Source organism: Odocoileus virginianus, chromosome 2 (assembly GCF_023699985.2).
Source record: "Odocoileus virginianus isolate 20LAN1187 ecotype Illinois chromosome 2, Ovbor_1.2, whole genome shotgun sequence".
Taxonomy (NCBI): domain Eukaryota; kingdom Metazoa; phylum Chordata; class Mammalia; order Artiodactyla; family Cervidae; genus Odocoileus; species Odocoileus virginianus.
In genome coordinates, this window is record NC_069675.1 from 19,671,263 (window position 1) to 19,689,621 (window position 18,359).

The 18,359-nt window shown below is 42.2% G+C and overlaps 1 protein-coding gene across 1 annotated transcript; it reads right to left on the bottom strand.

Moving 5' to 3' along the window:
* Nucleotides 1-9,794: 9,794 nt before the first annotated feature.
* Nucleotides 9,795-17,989, bottom strand: CYP1B1 (cytochrome P450 family 1 subfamily B member 1). Its single transcript, XM_020877778.2, has 3 exons — nt 17,900-17,989; nt 16,448-17,479; nt 9,795-13,589 (listed from the first exon to the last, which is right to left on the bottom strand). Exons 2-3 carry the CDS (start codon nt 17,476-17,478, stop codon nt 13,001-13,003), a joined length of 1,620 nt encoding a protein of 539 aa, XP_020733437.2. The 5' UTR covers nt 17,479; nt 17,900-17,989; the 3' UTR covers nt 9,795-13,000.
* Between the last annotated feature and the right edge of the window lie 370 nt (nt 17,990-18,359).

Genomic DNA, 18,359 nt, shown 5'->3' on the forward strand with positions numbered 1-18,359 from the left:
CTCTTTAGATCAAGACATCACGCTTTGTCCTACAAGAAGCGGCTTTAGGAGATTGTCTTCGGATTGGAATGACCAGACAGAACGGAAACTTAGAGAAGCAGCCACCCAAATTGTTTTAGTTCTCACCAGCTAGTCTCAGCTCTGCCCAAGCAGAGGCCATCAGGACCAGAAATCGAGGGTTCTGTTGTTCCAAGGTGAAGGTGAGGGAGAAGTAAAAATGGAGTTCCAAAGTCTTGGAGCCATAGCATTAATCTCCTTGTTTGGCACTTTCTGATGGTCCAGCAGTTAAGAATCTGCCTGCCACTGCAGGGGACATGGGTTCAATCCCTGGTTTGGGAAGATTCCTCATGCTTTGGGGCAACTGAGTCCATGTGTCACAGCTACTGAGCCATGCTGTGGAGCCTGAGAGCTACAACTACTGACCCCGTGTGCTGCACCTATGGAAGCCCAAAGCCTCTGCACCGCCTCAAGAGAAGTCACCACAATGAAAAGACCATACACCACTATCAGAGAAAGCCTATGCCCAGCAACAAAAAGCCAGTGCAGGTAATAAATAAAATAAATAAACAAAACTTTAAAAATATCTCCTTGTTTGGTGTTAACTTTTCCACCAGAATCTTACTTGGTACAAGTTCTTTCCTCTAGCGATCTTGAGGTATTGAGTGTGCTGTGCTTCACAACTGAGGTAACAGGCACTTTTCTGTTTCAGACCCACTTCCTCCAGGAAGATTTCCTTGATTTTCTACCCTAAGCTGGAAAATACAGATCTCTCCCTCCTTTGAATTTCTGCAGCACTTCATCTGTGTCTTCTCAAGGCTCTTGATGTGTAACTTCATATTATATTTATCTTCACACCCACTTGCTGAAAGAAGCAAGGTCTCTGAATCGTTCCTATGCAGGTATCATGGTGCCTTACTCAGTGGAGATATTAAACAAAAAGTTACAAACTACATGAAAGTAAAAATCAAATAAGCTGGCAAATTGATTCCTCCATAGCACTGCTATAGAGGAATAGAAAGTCCAATAGAACTTTCTGCTGCTGGAAGTGTTTTTCATCTGTGCTGTTGACAAGTAGCCACTAACTACATGTGACTACTGAGCTCCAGAAATGTGGCTGCTGTAAACGAGGAACTGAACTTTTAATTTTATTTACTCTTAATTTAAATTGCCAGATGTGACTAATGGCTACCTAATTGGGTCGCATAGGTCTATACAACAAAAAGTAATTTCTTTTTGTGAGTGGATTATTTAGGCAGTGATCATACCATCTGAATTTGAAATATAATGCAAATCATTTATTGGGACCATTGTGCAGGAAATGCAGCAGAATGATTGAATATTCCACTTTTCAAACAACATAAAGATGCCCAGCTCTGTGGCATTTATGTCCTGGAGAGTGGAGTCTGGTGAAGAGAGACAATAAACCATGAACCAGGAAAGAAATTAAAAGACTAATTTTATGTTCTGTTAACAGGAAATAAGTCCTATGAAAAAGAAAAGCAGAAAGAAGCAGAGCAAAGTCAGGGAATTGAGTGCCTGGGCCAGACTGAGTATTAAACAGGGAGGTCCAGACAGGCTGCATTAAGATGAAATCTGAGCTCTGACTACAGGGAGATGATGGGAGGTTTGAGCCAAAAAAAGAAAAGTGAAAAAGGTACTAAACTCTGCAGAGCAAACAGCAGATCTATATTATGAAGTGAACACGTTGTCACAAATAAAATGAGCCTAGTGGAGCAAAGAGGAAGGAAAACAAGTTTTTTTTTGTTGTTGATTTGTATTAACCAAGACTCCCTAGAAGTTTCCAGAACCAAAGGAATGAAAACTAAGTGGTAGGCAGGCTCATTCTGCTCTTCCTTGCAATAAGTTTCTGGAAACTGTGATGGAAAACGCAGCAGTAAAAATTCAGCCTTGTTCTTTCACCTCTTTGTCCAGCCTGTGTTTTGCCACTTTTACCCTCAATGTCAAGACCAAGTGCTAGGAAACCAGAGTGCCAACTGGATCTGCTTGGGGGCTGTGGAAACAGCAGAAGCTTAAGATTGAAGTAGTGATTGCGGGGAAGGGCAGCGGGAGCCCCGAGGTGCCTGCAGAAGGGAGGAGCAGTGAAATGTGAACAGCGAGATGAGCACCAGTGGAGCCTGGCAGGGCCAACACAGAGCCTGCCAGACCCAGGGAACACTGGCCGCTTTCTCCAAGTGTGGGCAGGGAACCGTACGGGACTCTCAGAGCGGGGTGTGACCTGAGCCCTGGTGTTCCTGGGCCTTAGACATGAGTCAGAGTTGTTAAACCGTGAAGCCAGGCACAGCAGAGAAAGCACCACCGGAGGTGCCGAACATCAGATCGTAAGATCCTGGAGACTGCAACCTGAGGCTTCTCACTTTTCTCAGCAAGTCCACTGAGATAAGAGTGGAAATCCTCCTCGATCAGATATATTAGAAATTTCACTCCAAGGTCAGAGGTAGAAATATCCCAGAAGAAGTTTCATTAAGTGCTCCAAAAAATCAATTGGAAGTCCTTTGGTGACCATAAAGTTGAAGAATCAGCAGGCCATTATAACTTGTATTGTTCAAAGCATCACTGTCAGGTCTGTGAGTTCTAACAGACTTACAGACACAGAGAGCCTGCTCTCTGGTAAATTCTTCAGGAATTGTTTTAGTGCTCCCAGGGGAACATGATTGAGAGTGAGCTTGAGAGTCCAAGGCAGGAAATAGTATAGACCACACTCGGGGTTTTTTTGTTGTTGTTTTTTTAAATTGGCATATAGGGTGTTTGACCTTAATGCCTACCCCTTCATGGTACCTCTTTCAAAAAGTCTTCCCTAACTATTGATTCTAAAGAGTTTCCCCAACACACACACACACACACAAACACTCTTCTATTGTTTATAGCACTCACAATTAACTCAGTCTTACATCTTTATTTCCCCTCCACTCACCCTTCTAGGGGCTTCCCTGGTGACTCAGTGGTAAAGAATCCGCCTGCCAATGAAGAAGGCTCAGTTTTGATCCCTGGGTCAGGAAGATCCTCCAGAGAAGGAAATGGCAACCCACTCCAGTATTTTTACCTCGATAATCCCATGAACAGAAGAGGACATGACTTAGCAACTGGAATAAAACAACACCTTACTAGAATATCAGCTCCAAGAGCTCAGGGACTGGGTGTCTTTATTGTCATACCCCCCAGTGCTAGTAACAATGCCTTCCATCTAGTAGGTGCTCAATTAACACTTGTGGCATTGAATTAAAATTCCCGAGGGACAGCTTTCGGTCCACAGCTTTTGTTGCTGTTGTTATCCCATGGGCTGGTATTCTACTTTCTTGTTCTGCCCTGAGAACCTGGTACCATCCTCCTCTCCCAGGCTACAAGAACTCAACATCAGCCATCATCCTGGTTCACACATCTGGTCTTGAGCTTATTGGCTCAGTACTTTTGCCTACTAGCAGTTTCAGTGCTATTTGTCAACCTCGATTCAACTTCATTTAAGCTCACTTGCACCGACCATCCTTTAAAAGTATTTTTTCAATCTATTTTAACAAAAAGTTTTATAAATATTAACTTGGTATCCCTCTAACCACTATCACAATCAGAAAACCCCCCAAAATTCCATCATGCTTCCCTCCTCCCACCCCTAACCTTTGGCAACCAGTGATCTGCCTTTAATCTTGACTTTTTGCTCTAACTGCTTTAATCTTGACTTTTTGAGATTGTCATATAACTGAATTCATATAGCATATAACTGTTCGAGGTTGGTTTTTGTTTTTTTTTTCACTCAGAATTACTCTCCTGAGATTGATCTAAATTGCTACATGGATCAACATATCATTCCTTTTATTGCCGAGTATCATTCCATTGCACGGATATCCATGTTTTTAGCCAATCATGCAAGATATTTGTGATGTGTTTAGCCAATCACTTGTTGAAGAACATTTAGGTTGTTTCCAGTTTTTGGTGATTATGAATAAAACTGCTACAAATATTTATGTAAAGCTATTATGTGAACAAGTTTTCATTTCCCTGAGGTGACTATCTAAGACTGGTATTGCTGGGTCATTCTGTACCATTTTGTATTCCCCACCCTTACCAATCCCCAGCAGTGTTTGAAAGTTCCAGTAGCTACACATTTTCTCCAGCACTTGCTATTATCAGGTGTTTGTTTTTTTTTTAAATTTAGCCAGTCTAATAAGTATATAGTGGTATCTCATTGTGGTGCATTTTTTAAGGAAAAATAATAAAAATAGATTTGAAAATAGATTGCATCACAGAAAGCAGTGTTAGAAACTGATCTTATACAAGCATGCATGCATGCTAAGTTGCTTCAGTCATGTCCGACTCTGTGCAACACTATGGACTACAACCTTCCAGGCTCCTCTGTCCATGGGATTCTCAAGCAAGGATAGTGGAATGGGTTGTCGTGCCGATCTCCAGGAGATCTTCCCAACCCAGCGATTGAACTTGCATCTCTTACGTCTATGTACACTGGCAGGTTGGTTCTCTACCACTAGTACCACCTGGGAAACCCTATATGCTGTGCTTATTTACCCAGTCGTGTCTGACTCTTTGCAACCCCACGGACTGTAGCCCACCAGGCTCCTCTATCCACGGGGATTCTTCAGGCTAGAATACTGCAATGAGTTGCCATGCTTTCCTCCAGGGGATCTTCTCAACAAAGGGATCAAACCCAGGTCTCCCACAATGCAGGCAGATTCTTTACCATTTGAGCCACCAGGGAAGCCCCTATATAAGTATATATGTATGTAAATATACACTCTCTCACACATGTATATACTAAATGCACAATACATTTCATACCGTGGGTTATGGTAAGAAAAAAAAAAAGTTTGAAAGCCACTATTCATACCAAAGGGTAGAAACCCCAGGAATGACAATTTTACTTGTTTCAAAGTAAGTTATAGGAAACTTAGAAACGTTAAATTAGCTCAACACTACAGCAAGGAGAAGAAACTTAGATGGACTTCAAGGTCACCAAATGAAAACTGAGTCAGGGAAAGGAGAAGACCTCATTCCTGAAGAGAAACGGGGGTAACAGAATTCACCCTCTGCTCATACCTACTTCCATATGCATAAGATCTTTCAGTAACAAGGACTGGGGACCCTGTCCCTGCCTTCAACAAATGTGGCATCTCAGAGAGGAGATGTGATATGAACACAAATATATCTATAGGGAAAATGAGTGTAGGTGTTTCTTTTTTCTTTTAAAAAAATCTATTTACTGCATTACCCCTTCCTAAAGGGTATATATTTCATTCAAAAATAATGAGATGCTTAGATGTCTTTTTTTTTTTTGGTCATATGACCAAATGGTGAACTTGAACCCCTGCATTGGGAGCATGAAATCTTTATCACTGGACAGCAAGGGGAAAAAAAAAATTCAATGGCTTGTATTTTCACTTACCTTAAAGTGTTTTTTGATGAAAAGATATTTTTAATACAGTTGAATTATTAATCCTTTATTTTATTGTTTATGTTTTTCATGTCTTATTTAGGAAATCTTTTCCTACCTAAAGAAATAAACATGCTCTATTTTTAAAAAAATAGAAATAATGAGATCATGCCATATGTCAGTGTGGATGCAGGCATAAGGGAACCCTGGTACACAGCTAATGGGAGTGTGGGCTGGCATTCTACAGAACATACTTACAGCACTTACATTATGTAGACATAAATCTGCTTGTCCAGCATCTCTAACCATGGGTATGGTATGCACTGCAAATTTTTTATAAGTTGGCAAGGGAACACGTACAAGGATGTTCCTTGAAATTGGGGATACATGGGTTTGGGGGCCATCTAGGTGTCCATTCTCAAGAAAGTGGCTAGAGAAAACGTGATGAATGAATACCATGGAATCTTAGGTAGCACTTAAACCATGAGATCAGACAGAAATGGGTCTTTAAATGATGTGCTAAGAGAAGATTGAGCAACAGGATAAGGTAGGAACATCATTCACACAAACACATGTATACCTTAAAAACACATGTATACTTCTCAGGTGGTACTAGTGGTAAAGAACCTGCCTGTCAATGCAGGAGACTTAAAAGACTCGAGTTCAATCCCTGGATCAGGAAGATTCCCTGGAGAAAGGCATGGCAACCCACTCCAGTATTCTTGCCTTGGAAATTCCATGGGCAGAGGAGCCTGGCGGGCTACAGTCCATAGGATCGCACAGAGTTGGACACTACTGAAGTGACTTAGCATGCACACATGTATACAAAACAATCATACACATTTTGTTGGAACACATACAAACAAAAAAAATTCATATTAAACAGTACTGAGATGGAAAGAACAAGAAACAAAAGTAGGTGCCTAGGAATAAAAGCAGATTAAACATTTTTTAAAGAAGCTGGAAGATTTTTCAGTCTGGTGTAGAGATTCTGAGCCCTGACCAGCAGGCCTCTCAGGGGCTGTTAGGTATGTGCGGGAGTATTGCATAATTTGTATAATATCGTGTTGTTTATTTAGCATAATATATTTAATTAGTTTATTTAGCCTTTCTATCACTTAAAGGGATCTCAAGCAGCCCAAAACCAAATTCCAGTCGCTCCAGCCACACTCTTCAAAAGCAGGCTTCCTGTTAACATGCCTCTCATTCATGCCTCGGTTTTGCACCCTTTCTCTGACTGGAGAGCCTCGCTATGCTATTGAATCCTATTCAGTGTCTCTGAGAGCAGGAAAGGTTCTGATTGGCCATAAGGGCCAATATGGAGTGTGGTGCACTCCTCCACTCCTATCAGGGAGAGTTCTCAAATCAGGCCACTTCACAATCCAACCTATGGATCAACTTCAGGCAAAAATTCCTGACCACAGATGATGGGAAAGAAGTTTTAATATTATTAAACAAAACATGACCTCCCCCTTCCCCTTTTTAAAATCTTCTTGCTTGAGGAAGCTTCTCTTAGAAGGGAGGATTGTTGTGAGTCTTTTTGGCACAAGATACTGTCAGTGTGCCATGTGGCTGAGACAAAGGAGCAGTACTAGTGAAAATCCAGGATCACAGGGACAGAAAAATGAACAGACTGGCTTGTACACCCAAACACGGGCGACATGGGAAGTGACAAGCTCTCCTGTTGAAAGATAGTGAGCTCTTGGGTCAGTTCATCTCCAGGGAACATCTGCACACTGACAGTTTTCAAAATAGAAGTTTGGTCCATGACGTTACTGTCTCCCTCACACCACATTTTAGTTTCATTTTTTTCTCCTCATACTTGGTTCTGGTTGAAAAGTGTCACTGAAGACCACATAGCCTGTGTGTGAGTAAATCAAGCCTCAACAAAGTTGCTATTTACCTACAGCTGTGTCTACCTGTTTAAGCTAGATTATTTTCCTCTGATCATTCCCATTAAAAATAACTGCTTCCAGGGGCTTCCCTAGTGGACCAATGGTTACGAATGCAAGGGATGCTGGTTCAATCCCTGGTTGGGGAACTAAGACTCTACATGCTGCAGGGCAACTAAGCTGGTGCGCCACAAGAGAAGCCAGCGCACCTCAACTAGAGAGAGCCCGTGCACCACTATGGAGATCCAGAGCAGCCAAAGAAAAAAACACCTTAAAAATAGTTGCTTCCAAATATTTTTGAATATATTAATTTCTTTTCTTTTTCTTCCCTTCTGTGAGAATTGTAATAGATCAAAACTTGAGAGCAGAGTATGTGAGTCACTAAACCAAAATAAGGGCGAGTTAACAGCCAAAACTTCTGTAGCACTCGTGCAGAAAAACTGACTTTGAAGTCACAGAAACAATCTCTATGAGTCTGCAAGAGCCATGCCTGTTTTATGTCCAAAACTCTATTCATTTCCCACCCTGCATTCTAGTCTTATACTCTACCAGATTGATTAGGTGGAATACAACTCTGCTTGACATTGTTGCAAACACGTGACCCCAATTACAACTTTGTTAAAGACATTTTTTTCCTATGAAAATATTTATCTCACTTGTCCTGAAACTTCAGGACAATTTCCATGATTCTAGATGAATACATCTGGAAAGCAAGCAAGTATTCTCTTAAACCAATTTCTAACCATATCTTTGGGCTGCTAAAGTCAAAGAATCAATGACATTGTGTGCAATTATACTTCATAATTACTTTTCCTGATTTCACAATAATGGGAGTTAAAGTCTGAAAGAAATAAGGGGCCTTGACACTGCATGACCCTGCCATCTGTGACGGTGGGGCAGGGAAAGCCTGGAGAACCCCAGCAGGGCCCTGGGAAGTCAAGTCTTTACCAGGTAAAAAAGTCGGCAGAAAAATATTTCCACATAGCATATTACAGAAAACTCTCATCTATTCTATTTCATTGGACATTAATTGCATGTATTAAATAAGGCACATGTTCCTTATAAAATGAATGAATGGATGTTTACCACCTAAATTAAAAACAAAAGCTTTCATGTCAACAGAAAACAAAATGAATGAAATACTCAAGGAAAAGGACTGGTGTGCTGCTGAAGGGGAAAAACATACTATATTTTTTATATGAAGCAGAAATACAAGGTCAGAGTCTTAAAATCTCAATGTATTCAACCTCTCAAAATCAGAAATTAATTCCTATTTTGCCAGGTGTTTGCCATTAAAATTTAACTGCTGAGTTGGTTCTTATAAATTCAAAATTGTTATTATATACATAGGATTTAAAAAATAAAGTGAATATTGTAACAAAATAGAAACAGACTGATGGATACAGAGAACAAACTAGTGGTTACCAGTGGGAAGTGGGAAAAGGGTCCAAAACAGGGATTGGGGATTAAGAGGTGCAAATTACTATGTATAAAATAAATAAGCTACAAGGGTATATTGTACAACATAGGGAATATAGCTATTATTTTGTAATAACTTAAAATGGAGCAGAATCTATAAAAATATTGAATCTATGAACTATGCTATATTCCTGAAACTTATATAATATTGTAATCTACTGTATTTCAACTAAAAAATAGAGACAGAACAAAAATTTAGTAGGGAACTGGATGTGGAAAGCCTATTAAAAAGAAAAATGTAAAATGGCCAAAGAAAATATTTACAATGAAATATTTTAAGTCAAGCACTTATAGAACTGCCATATGACCCAGCAATCCCACTTCTGGGCATACACACCGAGGAAACCAGATCTGAAAGAGACACGTGCACCCCAATGTTCATCGCAGCACTGTTTATCATAGCCAGGACATGGAAGCAACCTAGATGCCCATCAGCAGACGAATGGATAAGGAAGCTGTGGTACATATACACCATGGAATATTACTCAGCCATTAAAAAGAATTCATTTGAATCAGTTCTAATGAGATGGATGGAACTGGAGCCCATCATACAGAGTGAAGTAAGCCAGAAAGATAAAGACTATTACAGTATACTAACACATATATATGGAATTTAGAAAGATGGTAACGATAACCCTATATGCAAAACAGAAAAAGAGACACAGATGTAGAGAACAGACTTTTGGACTCTGTGGGAGAAGGCGAGGGTGGGAAGTTTCAAGAGAACAGCATCGAAACATGTATATTATCTATGGTGAAACAGATCACCAGCCCAGGTTGGATGCATGAGACAAGTGCTCAGACCTGGTGCACTGGGAAGACCCAGAGGGATCGGGCAGAGAGGGAGGTGGGAGGGGGGATCGGGATGGGGAACACATGTAAATCCATGGCTGATTCATGTCAATATATGACAAAACCCACTACAATATTGTAAAGTAATTAGCCTCCAACTAATAAAAAACAAAAAATGAATAAACACATTAGGCTGTATTTGCTACAACATAAAGTAAAACTTCCTGACAAGATTATGAAAGTGATTTTTATTATTTTGGCAGTGGTGTCCTATTATAGGTAATTACAGATATAGAATTTTTAAAATGTGGTATGTCAAACAAATGCTGTGTCCCCACAAATCTATTTCATTACAACCAAGTATTTTAGTTGCTGTGTACAAATGGAAAGCATACATGATAAAATACAAAAGCAAGAAAAGGTTAAATAAGAGGTTATCCTTGAATTATAAGCATCTACTAAAATATACCTTTGATTATACAGTTGTGTCATAGCTAAAAAGCATACAAATCCATACATAATGCTATGCAACTATTTGATCTAATATAGATCTAACATGAAAGTATTAAGGCAGTAATAGCATTTCACAGGTAAAGGCTAAGTTCTGAGACATGAAAGCTTTTACATAATCCACAAAACAACCTGAGACATCTTCCTCTTGTTTTGAAAAAAAAAGAAAAGCAATTTTCTTACTGAGTCAAAGCTTTAATATATAAATGAAGCATTTAATAAACAATATATTTAACTACTGCAATAACCTGGAGTAGACATTCTGACTAAAATGGTGACCAGCAAATACATTCTTTCTCTGGCAGAAATAAAATTAGATTTTTCTGATTGAGCCTGTAACCTGATTACAGCAGCCCTCAAATTTGGTTATTTTTATTTGTCTGTTTTTGGTTTTGCTTTCCTTCCTTGAACTGGGTTACAAACATATTAAATAAACCAGGAAATCTCCCAGCACTCACCTCACTGTCTTCTTTGTAAACCCGGCTCTCTCATCACTGAAAGCGCCAGATGAATTGAGCCTACGTACATAAAAACAGATTACAGTGCATCTGGATCTGGTTGACTTAATGAGGCATCCAGATTGGTACACGATTACTTTTGCTGCCACAAGTCTCTCACAGTAAGTAGGCTAGGGCAGCCCCAAATTACAGTCTCAGCCCTGCTCAGGACACAGGGAAGGGTAGATATCAATGTTTTGCAATAGCCAATGCCAAAAAAATTGAAACGTATTGGGTAAGCCTGATTTCTACTGTTGACTTTGGGGCCTTTAAAAATACTGGCACAGATTTTTTCATATTCAAGAGATACATCTGTGAGATTTTATTAATTAGAATTATATAAAATGTTTATTAATAAGAATTTCAAATTTTAATAGTGCTTCTATACTGTGGATTTTTAAAAATCTATGTGGGATTCAACACTAGCCCATGAAACACTTTTTTTTTCTAAATATTCATACTACAAATTAATTAATTTCTGAATGAGTGGGAGAATGTTTAGCCATCTTTCTTCCTTTTCATGTTTTTCACTCCCTTCTCTTACCCCCGCACCGCCCCCCCTCAAAATGATCATACACTCTCTTTTGTAATTTTAATAAAAAGATTCCAAAAATAGTGAAATGTAACAAGCTGTAAGCTTTTAGGACACTTCACAACTTCCTCTGTACATTTATGAGCAATGAAAGTTAAAACTCCAAACTTCACTTTGTACTTTTGCGACCTTCCAACACTTTTTGAAAAAAGGTTTTCAGGTTATTTACATAAACTGAACATATATATTTTGTTCAAGCTTTAGGTCTTCACAGTTACCAAAGTGACCGCCTACTTAAGATCACTAGGTCGTCTTAAATAGCACAGCCGACCTGACTGGCACCACTGAAATCCAATGCAATCCTTGAAACAACCTCCCAAGACTAATTCTGACCTTCCAAAACACAAACACTGCTGCTATCTAAAAAAATTATTTAAAAGGAAAACTAGATCCATTATAATGGGACTTCTCCACCATGTTATTTAATAAAGAACATCAAGATATTTCGTGTGATTTTTCACTGTTCACCAGGCAGACACAGATTCAGTCTCCCTGCCTTCCACAGGCTAATGGCCAGATTTCCAGTAACTTCCTGAACTCAATAATCAGAATGGCTGTAAAATTAGATTAAAATTTTAAGCATGACAAGAGTTTAGAAGTATAACATATGAACTAAATCAACTTGGGAAAGATATTCTGTATTGTGAATATAAGTTTAATAAACATGCTGGAAAGTATAAGGAACACATCTTTCAGATCCAATTTTGAGATTTTTCAATTCAAATTTCCAATGAGAGAAGAGACTTTGCTTCAACTTGGTTTCCATGATGTCCAAAACAGGTAGTTGATTTAATCAAGCTCATACTATGTATTTGAATCAAAACTGCTTAAATTAGTTGTACTTTTCTAGCTGCTGTGACATTATAAAAGACATTGTTCAACCTTTCTTTGACCAAAATAACTAATACCATTTAATGATAAAATAACTAATACATATTGGTACTGAATAATTATATATATATATATATATATACATCGTAAACACTATTTGGTGATTTTTTTTAAACCTATGAGATTTATTGAAGTCAGTATGTTATAATCACAAAATTTTAAAGTTTAGCTGAGCTGGTAAATTATTTTTCCTCATAATTGAAATTCTGTACTTTAGTAACCAAACAAGGTATGTCTTCAGCTTGGAACTTTTTTACAATTTAACAATTTATAGTTTAAAATTCATGAAATCACTGAACCCCACTACAGTTGATTTCCTTCTGAGCAAATAACTTTATGACTCATCCCATAAAGTAAGAGGAAGCACATCAGATAAATCCACCCATAGATATTAGAGCCTAACGAAGCCATTTTACTGAAAAAGTGAGAAGGGAATTTCTGGTCTTCATTTTTTCCCTTATTACCCCAAATCATATCTTACACTGAAATTATTCATCTTGGCATATTCAACAATATTTCCTAAAAGTACAATATTCTATAGAGCATGCAGAACATAATCTTGGATCTCACCCAGCAAGGCATGGTTACTGAAACGCCTTTTTATTAGGTAGTTCTGTGTATATGTACATGTGTGTTTTAACTCCAAAGAAAGCTCCCTCAAGAAATTATTATTAGCAACATTCAATATACGTAAAAAAATTCTTTGGGCCCTTAAGCTCTTTCACTCAAAACATCTCCTGGAGCCCCTACACAGCCCAGGGCTGGTGAGGTACTATTCTGAAGACACATGTGCAAAGCACATCATCTGTGGGTCTGTTGGTTTACGCTCATTTTAGAGACTCATTGAGAAAGTGGCACGGAGGAGCTAAGGGGAAAAAAAAAATCCCTGTAATTTTACTCCCATCCCCCAACTTGCATACTTATAAAATTTCTGCTTGCCTCTGGCTTCTCACTGGCACTCTTTCTCCGCTTGTAACTTTCGGACAGCACTATCAAGGAGCTCCATAGACTCTCTGAGAGTCACATTGATTTTAAACGACTTGGGTTTAATGGTCAGGCCGTAATTAAAATCCACTTTCGAAGGCTCGTCTGGATTGGCCCTGAAATTGCACTGGTGAGCCAGGATGGAGATGAAGAGAAACAACTGCATCTTAGAAATCTCTTCCCCAATGCACCGCCGTTTGCCCACAGAAAAAATCATCACGCTGCCCGCCAAGTCCTTGTTGATGAGGCCATCCTTGTCCAAGAATCGGGTTGGGTCAAAGTCCTCTGGGTTCGACCACTTCACCGGGTCATGATTCACAGACCACTGGTTAACAAACACCACCGTGTCCTTGGGGATGTGGTAGCCCAAGACGGAAGCACTAGCCGTGGTGGCGTGCGGAATGGTGATGGGCACAAAGCTGGAGAAGCGCATGGCTTCATAAAGAAAGGCCATGACATAGGGCAAGTGGGGCTGGTCCTCCAGGGTGGGCAGCCGGTGCCTACCCACCACTTGATCCAGTTCTGCCTGTACCCGCGCCTGCACTTCCGAATACCTGTTTGGTGTTAACGGCAGAGAGAGAAAATCAATGAGGAATACTGATCCTTCTTTCATCTAGAAAAAACACTGATCCTTCTTTCATCTAGAAAGCCCATTACAATTTATTTTTATACCACTGTTCTTTAAACTGGCTATCTGAATCAGTAATTGAATTAACATTTCCAGAAAAAAAAAATCTAGAACAGTTTCCTAATTTATCACTGCATTACAAGATGGAGTATAACAGTTATATTTTCTGTAATAAGTCTCACACAGCTCAAACTCTCTTTCCCATCGTAAGTCAAAAAAGGGTCTAAGTTTTCTCAGCCTGAAAAAGCATGACAAGGGTAAGGACGACTTCTCTCCACTGGATACAGCAGGAAGTGCCGGGGACATACAATACTTTTTAGGAACTAATGAAAACTCATTTCTTTTAAAATCAGAAGAATAAAAGCTTTTAAGCCAATGAAAATGTTTTATAACTTCAACATGCTAATCTTTATACCAATGTAGTCATAAAATTTAATTAAAAAAATTTTTGGAGTAAGGCGTCTACAAAGGCAAAAGCACTTGGGGCCCACAAAAATTAAAATGTAACACTGAAAGTGAATTCTTTTTTTCTTCATCTCCCTAGACAATTCCAAAGAACACAATATTCTCATTTTATACAAAGATCATTGGTATCCTGATAGATAAAGGTACATATCTTCTAACTTTAAAAGCAAATCCCTAATGTTCATGAGATTATGGTACAGACTGTAATATTTATTCACTGTTGCCGATAAAACTAGTACAATCCTTTTGGAAAACGAAATCTTATTACAAAGCAAGATCTATAAGGGTAACTCCTCCCCACTCTTTTAAAAGCCAGTGATCCATTTTTGGAAATGTATTTTCAGGAAATAACTTAGCAGGTACAAAAAAAGTAACCATACTAGCTAAAATTTTAAATATAGCTGAAACATTAAAATATAGCAGAAACATTTAAAATAGCTCACTCTTTAAAGAAATGTTTAAACAAACATGAGAAATGATTGTATACAGTGATCTGTTACTATGGCAAAATATTATATAGCCATAAAAATTACTAAAATTATGTAGTAAAAAATTACTAAAATAAAGTTTAAAAGACAGGGAAATGGCCACTATATAAGTAGAAATGTAAGAAGTAAAAAAAATGTGCAATTATTGCGACTTTGAAAAAAAATTTTAAGTGTGCCTGTGATGACATTATGGGTGATTTTTCTGAGGTTTGCAAACTTTTTTCATAAAGGGCCAGATAGTAAATATTTTAGGCTTTGTGGATCAAACCCTCTTACCTCCCAGCTTGTGCTATGAGGTGGAAGCAGCTATAGACAATACATAAATGAATGGGCGCAGCTGTATTTCTGTAAGTTACATAAAAAATAGGAAATGCAATCTGCCAACCCCATCATATTGTCTTTTCACTAAAAAGAAGAACTTTTCATCAGCTATAGTGAATTGAAAGTGACCCCCAAATTGTTTTATTCCCTTTTGCTGCCCAATTGAAGTACACCACGGAAAACGATTTACAATTTGGTTTCTGGTAAAAAAAAAAAAAAAAAAGAAAGAAAGAAAGGCAGTTTCAAAAGATAACATGCTCATCTAGGGAAGCAAAGGATTTATTGATCCCATTTTGGAATTGTCTTCTTCCTGATCTATTATTGACTCTCATGATGCGATTTCTGCCCCTCCTCCATATGCGTTTCCATGATATTAATACTGAAAAGTGATTTTAAATATGCACTCCCCCCCCCCATTGTGAAAGCAGTGTCTAAGGAAATACAGGATTCTGATGCAGTGGATTCTAACAAAAGAAGTTGTTTTTCTTTTCCAGCTTCCCCTACCTGTGCGCCAGATTGCATAACCAGGATTTCTGGTCTCTCAAAGCAATCAAGACTTGCCTTGAATGAGACATTTGCCCCTGGTGTAAGGATGCCAGATAAAATACCGGCCGCCCATGTAAATCAACGGCTCATCTTTTAATATAACTATGATCTATGTAAAATTTATGTTATATCTGCTTGATCTGGGGATACCGGAGACATGTTTAATTCGTGCGTGTACAAATTTAGCAGAGGCCCGCGGCTGGGGACCAACTAACCCAGCCGAGCCCAGGGATCCGAGAGGTTAGCAGGTGCCTCCCAGATACTCAGCTTCCCTTTCTATAACAGATGAGCTCAGCGTTCGCTAAAGTTACGGCTTCTCCTATTCTTTACACCGACACCTCCACGCCTAGAGCGGCGGTTTTATGCGCCCAGCACAATCCGCAGGTTTCTGGTCGCTTTCCTAAAGCTTTGGATTATCGGTCCTTGAGGCTCCGCCGCCGAACACTAGCTGTGTCGCGATACAAAGCCTTTAAAGGGCGGTTGGCTTTTGGCTGCGGGGCCAGGCGGCCTCCAGTCAGCGCTGAAGACGAGCCGAGCCGATTAGGCGTGCTTACTTAACATATTTTTTTTTTTTTTTACTACGCTGCCCTTTCCTTCGGAACGTTTCCAATTTTGCTTCTCCGTGCCAATGTGGGAGATCGGGGGATGATCTTGGGCACTTAATCTTGCTATTGCAAGTGGTCTCACACAACTTTATCCCCCCTCGGAGCGGTGAGCTACAAGATCAGCGACGCCGAGCCGGCCCGACACGTTTGGGTGGAGCGTGCACAACGCATCCCGGCCAGCACAGTGCCTTCCAGAGTCGCGCTTTCTGGACGTGGTCTCAGCTTTGGGAGGGGGGGGACCTGCAGCGAAACCCCAAAGCCTCCTTGAGCGCTAGTCGCGACCTCAGCACATTCTAATTGCACTCCACCTTTTACAGAGGGAAGGAGGAAGGCCGACCCAAGGCTCGCGGAGGCTTTACCTGGTGAAGAGAACGAGCAGCCACTGCAACGCGGTGGACAGCGTATCCTGGCTGGCGCCGAAGATGTCCGTGACCGTGGCGGGCACGCAGTCTACGTCCAGGCGCGGGCCACCATCGCCAGGCTCAGCCCCCGCAGAGTGGATGAAAGCGTCCATCATGTCGCGGGGGGCGGCCCCGGGCCGCAGGCTTTCGCGGTGCCTCAGGAACTTGTCTAGGACGAAGTTGCTGAAGTTGCGATTGAGCTGCTCGAATTCACGGAAGGCGGTGCGCACCGGGTTAGGGAAGCGCTGCAGCCAGGGCAGGACGTCCACCAGGCTGCCCGCGCCCACAGTGCGCCCAAACTCCTCGTTGTGGCTGAGCAACTCGCGGAACTCGGGGTCGTCGTGGCTGTAGCGGCAGCCGAAGCACACGGCGCTCATGACGTTGGCCACAGCCACCAGGGTCAGCGGCCGCGGGTCTAGGAAGGCGCCGCCCGCGCTGCGGCGCACCAGCAGCTCTACCAACTCCCGCGCCTCTCCTACCACGTGGCCCTCGAGGACCCGGCGGCCGCGCGGCTGGCGCGTGGAGAAGGCTCGCATCGTGCTGTGCGCCGCGCGCCGCTGCGCCTTCCAGCTCTCCGAGTACTGGCCGAAAGCCAGGCTGCGGCCACCCGACACCACGCGGAAAGAGGGGAAGGGCGGCCGGTCGGCGAAGGCCGCGCTCTGGTGCACTAGCGCTTGGCGGATGGCGCGCTCGCCGTTCAGCACCACCACCCGGCAGCTGCCGAGACGGATCTGGAATACGTCGCCGTAGCGCCGCGCCAGGCGTGCGAACAAGAGGTGCGGCGCCGAGCCCATTGATGCCGCATTTCCGATCAGCGGCCAAGCAAAGGGACCCGGGGGCGCGGAGCCCGGCTGCCGCCGCCGCTGCCTTAACAGCCACTGGCCCACGTGCACTGCGGCCAGTACCGAGAGCAACAGAAGGAGCATGGTCTGCTGGGCCGACAGAAGGGTCGGCGACAGATGATCGTCCGGGCTGAGGCCGGTGGCCATGCTGGGGAGAGAAGGGCGAAGGCGTGACACTCAGGTAGGCAGAGAAAGAAGAGGGCGCCCCAAGCTCCTACCCACCTGCCTCGGGCTACCGTGCACTGTTGGGTAGGCAGGAGGTAGCACGTAGGTCAGATCAGGGCTAGCTCACTGAAGAAGCAGTTAAACACGCCTCTTGCCATCCCAAACCCATTCCCCCAAAGCGAGGGGAAGGGTCGTGTTTCCGCCTATGACCGGATTCCCCCAACCCCGCCCCAGCCGCGTAACGGTTCCTGCAATTCAAGTACAACACAGCGGGCATCAAGGTGTGGCGCTCAGTTCCCTCTAAATGCCTACCACCCCGGCCCCTGCGACCCCCGCCACTTCTGATCTGCGAGAACCCACGCATCACAAGAGGCCGCAGGAAGGCGGCTCAGCTGACACTGACCTGCCAGGAGGCGCGGTTTCCAGCAGCGCCAGACGGCCGGCTCGGAGAGCGGACTGGGGCCCTTGTGGGGTTCAAGACCGCACTCTCAAGTGTCTCCAGAAAATCGGAGGCCGGCCCTGGACACCTGTTGCCAGCTCTGGGAACTTCAGCGCCCACTCTGGAGTCTCTAGGGGTCGTCAGAGCCCGGGGCGCTCGGACTGGGATAGGGGTGCAGAAAGGAATTTTCTTTGCCGAGCCTCGCTGCACCTGAGCCTCGGCAAAGTCAGAGTTTTCTCAACGCGTGAGAGTTGCGGTTGAGGGTCGATGAATGGAGTCAACTGCCAGCCCTCACGCCCCCCGCAAGGCTGACAGCTGGCGTCGCAGAGGCGTGGTCGGCTTGCACAGCCACTCTGGAGAGTAAAGCGCGCCATCCCGCGTCTCTCTTTTTTAAGGTCTGTGAGTGGGGAGGAGGCAACCGGAC